At 39.1% G+C, this 6,000-nt stretch overlaps 1 protein-coding gene across 3 annotated transcripts in view; it reads left to right on the forward strand.

The window, feature by feature from the left end:
• si:dkey-40c11.2 (drebrin-like protein) overlaps window positions 1-5,677 on the forward strand; it is a 37,830-nt gene extending 32,153 nt beyond the window's left edge. For 2 of the 3 annotated variants that reach the window (XM_054775073.1, XM_054775071.1), the window contains 6 exons: window positions 37-564; window positions 907-1,341; window positions 1,433-1,528; window positions 1,612-1,739; window positions 4,473-4,524; window positions 4,625-5,677. In XM_054775073.1, the coding sequence (XP_054631048.1) occupies window positions 37-564; window positions 907-1,341; window positions 1,433-1,528; window positions 1,612-1,739; window positions 4,473-4,524; window positions 4,625-4,761 (1,376 nt within the window). In that variant the 3' untranslated portion in view covers window positions 4,762-5,677. The remainder of the gene's footprint in view (window positions 1-36; window positions 565-906; window positions 1,342-1,432; window positions 1,529-1,611; window positions 1,740-4,472; window positions 4,525-4,624) is intronic. The other variant, XM_054775072.1, reaches the window with a different exon arrangement.
• The last annotated feature ends 323 nt before the right edge of the window (window positions 5,678-6,000 follow it).

Consider the following 6,000-nt stretch of genomic DNA (forward strand, 5'->3'; position numbering starts at 1 on the left):
TCAAACATTGCAAATCTTTGTTTGTCTTTCCTCCAGGTAAACCATTCAGACGATACCAACGCAGCCTGACCGACACCGCTTTCATCTTCTCCAGAGCAGACAACAGCACACCATCCTCCCCTCGCAGCTCGCCCATTGTCTCCCCCTTCTCACGGGCCTCTCCCTCCCCGATAGGTGCCACATCTCCTCCAACAAGCCCCATTTTCCGCCCTCTCACCTCTCCTTCCATGACCAAAGCCCCCGTTTCAACGCCCACGTCCCCTATCCGTGACAGCCCTCCGGCTTCAGCCATGCCTGTGAAACCCCCGCCAAACCAGCAGCCTGTTTTTGAGACCAAAGCTCCATCACCTACAGAGCCCTCTGCACTGCCAGCCTCCTTCAATCTGGAAGTTTGCTCATTCGCTGGCTTGGAAGCACGAAACCCGTTACAGTCACACCATGCGGTTCTGCCACCCTCACCCCCAAATACACCGACCGAGCCAGAGTGCTCAACTTTCTGCTTTGAGGGTCCGCCTCCACAGCCCCCAACATCTCCTCTTCCTGAGATACCACAGTCTAACACTGGTGAGGTGATGAGCTTGATTAAAAACAGCAAAAAAAAAGCAAACTTCTTACTGCCTTAATCTGTTTGGTAAAGATGTCACCTATTTTTGTTTTTTAAAATAAATTAAACGTTGCATGGGTGCTTTTGCCAAAGTTGACTCCACAACATTCCAGACAGTTAATGCTGCCAACAGACTATGAATCAGAGTTCTGCTCCACAGAGCCATATTGCTACAGGCCAGGCACAATTAAAGATTACTTTTGAACCTTAAAGTATAACCCTATATACACCTATAATACTAAACTTCAAAGAGACTGGCGTTTAACCATGTTTTGTTTTTTAATACATTGCTTATCCCCCAGCAGACCTCCATACTGCCATGCTGGTGCACACTGATCTGCTCTCAAATACTGGCTACAAAGCACAAGCTGTACTGCTCGAAGAAGACGAGGAAGAAGAGGAGCAGGAGGAGAAGGAGGAGGAAGAAGACATGGAGGTGAACAATGAGGAGGAAGCTGAGGTACAGCTACAACCTTGTGCCTGCCCTGAAGAACAAGTCCAGGCTGAGCCAGAGGGGCAGCTGCAGGAGGAGGAGAAGGCGGAGCAGATGGAGCAGCAGGAGGAAATATCAGAGCAGCAGGTGGAGCCTGTATCCCCAGTGGACGCAATTGAAGAGGTCCAGGAGGATGAAGAGGAGGCCACTCAATACAAAGAGCAGAATGACCAATTTGAAGACGGCCAAACCGCAGATGAACCTGTTGAGCTTTCTGAAAAAGAAGAAGAGTCAGATCCCGCAGGTGAAGGATAACTCATTTGTACAAATTTTAGTCATGACATTATCTGTTTTTTATACTATTAAAACAATATAAAACATACTCATAATTCCAGATGAGGAACACATTTGTCAGACAGTCAAGCTTGAGACAGTGGTTCTACCAACCAATGGGTTCACAAATGGAGAAGAACAAGATCACAATGGCATCGGTTCGTTGTACATACACGCCATTATCATATCAAGATGATCAGTTCATTTGATGATCAATGATTCCTGCTCTCATCTCCTTCAGAGAGATCTTTAAGCCCGTCCGATGCTGAAATCAGCTCACCAGAGTTGAGCGGGTGCTATGACCTTCATAAAGCTGCAGAGAGCGATGACATCATTGAAGAGAAAGAGATCTCCGAAAATGGACAAGCGGTAAGACGCTGACGCTCAACAGGATAAAAACACGTCACAGCATTTAAAGGAAGTCCACACAAAAATGCACGGCTGTCTGGTGCATGACATACCAGCAGGTGGCGTTACAACAACTACTACATCAAAAGTGAATAGAAGCTAACAAAACTATTTTTTAAAAAATGTGTTGTTTACATAAAAAAATAAATAGAATTAATTCGTAATGCATTAACCACAGAAACAAATAGTAGTAATAGTGTAGAATTATAAAACAATAAACAAAGCATTTTTTAAATACCCAGGACCTTGTGAATGTACCAAGAGAGGACAAGTTCATATAATAAAAGTGATAAGCAATGATTTCATTCTTGTTGACATGATAAGTAATGTAAATTTCAAAGTATTGCTGCTTTTAAATAAATCCTGAAAAGAAAATGATACAGTAGATGGGCAATTTAGAATGAAAAGATCATTATTGAGTAAATGAATAATGTTTTATGTGTCACCCTAAGAAAAGGGATACATTTGGGTGAAGGACTTTTTTAAAAGATAAAGATGGACTCTTGTCAATTTCATTTGCTGTAAAAGGAGCAAAAACCACTAAAATGATTCCCTTATTATAATTCTGCCGACTCTCTGTTGGATTTTGCTGCCATAGTTACGCTTTATGTGTGTTACTGTGTTTTCTTTACCTGGTCTGATCAGTCATTGCCTGCATGGCTCACCCGTGTCTATTTAGTTTTTAGTTTAAAGTGCTTTTTTAAATCTTTGTTAGTGTTTTTCCTGAGAGTGAGACTGAGACGTCCAATTATTTTGCCACTAAAAAGTTTCTTTGGCTTTTCTGCCTGCGCTGGTGGCTGCTTTTCCACCTGCTTCAACCAGTTACGCCATAATTGTCACAGTCCTGCAGGCTGTTAAGTTCCAGATGTGAATCAATGACCGACATGCTCACTAATAAACTCTTCTTTTAGAACGGGTTGTTAAACTGCTGCTCACTTTATCTGAATGCAAACCTTATGCAAGTAACACTTGTGTTTTCGTCCGTAGTTGTCTCTTTGGATTTATATACTACCTATCCACTACTGAGTGAATATGTAGTTATACCGTAAGCGGAAGAGTTATTATTTTTCCTTTTTTGGAAATAATGGATATAAAAATCATATTTTCTAAACATTCGCCTTTTGTGGTATCACAATGAGAAAGTCAAATGAAAAAAAACCTTGCATTCTTTAGATCAGGGGTGTCCAAAGTGCTGCACGGGGGCCATTTATGGCTCACTGTAGTTTTTTTATTGGCCTACGGCACATTAAAAAGTAATTTTACGACAATAGCGTAATAATATGAGGAAAAATCATTAATCAAAGTCATTTTTATAGCATAAAGTTTAAATATTAAAGAAAAAATACATTTTTTTAAAAGACGTACTATTATGATAAACAAACAAAATTACAAATAAAGTTGTAATTTTTTTTTTAAATTAGGTTGTAGAAAAAGTTCTACAGTCATCCCTCGTTTATCGCAGTTAATTGGTTCCAGACCCGCAATAAGTGATTTTCTGATAAGTAGGATTGAATATTAATACATGGAATCTTTTTGTAGTTAGAACATAGAAAACCTGTTTATGACTAAATACAATCTTTACCTTTATTAGAGCCCTGTAGACATGAAATAACACCCCGATAATCAGTCACATTTACACTCCTATTATTGTTTGTTCACACCACATTGCTCAACTGTAATGCACAGGTTACGGGATCAGTACAGGAACATGAGACGCCCCATGGCTTTAAACATTAACAAGGTACCGAGCTAACTAGTTAGCCCCCGATTTATTTACTGTATTCTGAACTTAGGAAAGGGTTTAAAACGGATGGGGAAGAAGGACAAAGAAGCCAAAAACTTACCACTTCCACAGTGAATGGGAGGAGAACTTCTTTTCAGACCATCATGTCAGACATGACATGGCTGACTCCATGCGATATGACATAATCTGATTTCATGTCTCAATAATGGAACGCTACTGATACCTAGTGGCCAGAATACTTCATATGCATTTGTCGTTCAATGTTTTTTTTTACTAATAATAGTCAACCATGAAACAGGGATCCATTATTCATTTTTTAAAAACCGGGATCGAGCAAGTGAGCGAAAATCAAACCGCAATATTGCGAGCGACGACTGTAATGTTTCAGACAATAACGAAAAAATATTACGGGAATGAAGTCACAATTATGAGAAGAAAATTTACAATAAGAAAGTTGAAATAGCAGCAGGAGAAATTGAAAAAATAGCTGTAATTTTGCAAGAATAAAGCCAAAATATTAGGAGAAAAAGTTGTGTTGTAAGGAGAAAAAAGGTCCCAAGAATGAAAATAATGTCATTTTAAAATGTATTTTTGAAACGTCACAATATTGTGAGAAACAAGTCATAATATTGAAAAAGAAAGTTGAACTATTTGGAGGCAAAATAAACAGGGAAGCAACACACACTTCTTCACCTTTACCACAAAGCTGAGATGCAGTTTACTTCTTAGCATATCAAATACCAAGGTGGCCCTTGCATCCTTTCATTTTTCAGTGTGCAAGATTTTCTGTCATCTCACAGGTTTGCGCTCTTTTTACTGGAAAGGTCAAATTGTGAGGTTCTATTTTATCATGAATTTTCTATTGTAGCAAAGAAGAACACAATCTTCAGATACGTTATCCATGTAATTTCATGGTTATTTTTAATTACAATGTCTGTTTTCCTCCCAAGGTTTTATCTGAGCAACAAATGTGTGTCCGAGCTCTGTACGACTACCAAGCAGGTAAGATTCCCTCCGCCTGTGCACATGAAGTGCCTCCACTTATCGTAATTACCGTGTGATTAGCGGGTTTTCACAGCATATTATCTTGCGGTTCCCACAGAGGACGAATCAGAGATCTCCTTTGAACCTGGTGACATCATCCGGGACGTGGAAACGGTGGACAAAGCTTGGTGGAGGGGGTGGAGCAAAGATGGCCGCCAAGGATTGTTCCCCGCCAATTATGTAGAGACCATATAACATGCACACGCGCACACACACATATTCACACTCTCAGGGACGCCATCATCCCTCACAGTTTAACCGTCTTCTTCCCACTGAATCTTTGTATTTTCCACAAAGTGTTTATTTTGATATTCTCTTAATAAAAAAAAAAAAAAAACTCAATATTTTAACAATTGTGGCAATATTACAACACTCTCATTTTTTTTTCCAGATGAAACAATCAGGAGTTTTTTTTCTTGGACCAAAATAACTTATTTCCTGTGGAGTTACTGAAGGAATGTTGGTGGGCGGGATCACATCACAATAGCAACCTGATCACAAACCTGCTTTGCTTGTAAGAAGAGATCTTCATCGTGTATAGTTATGTTTTGATCCAAACATATAAGAAGCATTCCCTTCTCTTCTTTGTGTCTTACATTACAAAAACATACTTCTCTGCTCTTGACTGGTAATATACACTATAAGATGTACACCTCGACTTATAATCATCTCCCTTGGCTTTCCTGCGGTATTTTCTAGCACTATATTTGTTACTGACAGCCTTTCAACATATCTTGATTAACCGCCAAGAAAGACTACCGTGGATAAACAAGCAGAGTTGAAAGCCTCCGTATTTACCTGTGTCACTCTTTGAGGCCATGCTGTTTTGTTGTCATGGTGATGTCTAGACTTACATTGTTTCATTAAGTTTTCTTTTTGCCCCTCCTGGATTTTAATTACATTTTGTTAACACAAATATAATACAGAGTGTAATCAGCTAAAATATCCTAATCATACACTGTATATAAAAATGTATAGCGACAACAATTATTCCTTTCGCGGTTGTGTCATGTGTGTTTCATGGTTGTTTGAGTGTGCTTTGTATTTACTCCAGACTTGCAAAGAATAGAGCATCTACAACCAATTTTATTAAAATGGTTTTCTCCTAATATCCCATGTTCAATGTCTTCATTCACCGAATCCAACTATATGTCCCAAAGGTGCTTTGAAGGCTGTTCCAAGTCCCCATTTTGGAAAAGCTAATGTCTCTTCTGTTGTTGTTGCTTAATTTATTGGTAGTAATGTTTCTTCTGTTCTTTTTCTGTTTCATTTTCTTGTGTTTTTCTTTCTTTCTTGGGAGAATGAACAGAACAAGAATTTCATTGCATAGCAGAACTACCTGTTTTACTGTGCATATAAACGTTTCGGTAACCCCTGTGTTGGCTTTCGGGAAACACAGTATGAAGTTTGAATTTGTAGTTCCGTGTTTCTACC

Source organism: Dunckerocampus dactyliophorus, chromosome 4, assembly GCF_027744805.1.
Source record: "Dunckerocampus dactyliophorus isolate RoL2022-P2 chromosome 4, RoL_Ddac_1.1, whole genome shotgun sequence".
NCBI classification, from domain to species: Eukaryota; Metazoa; Chordata; class Actinopteri; order Syngnathiformes; family Syngnathidae; genus Dunckerocampus; species Dunckerocampus dactyliophorus.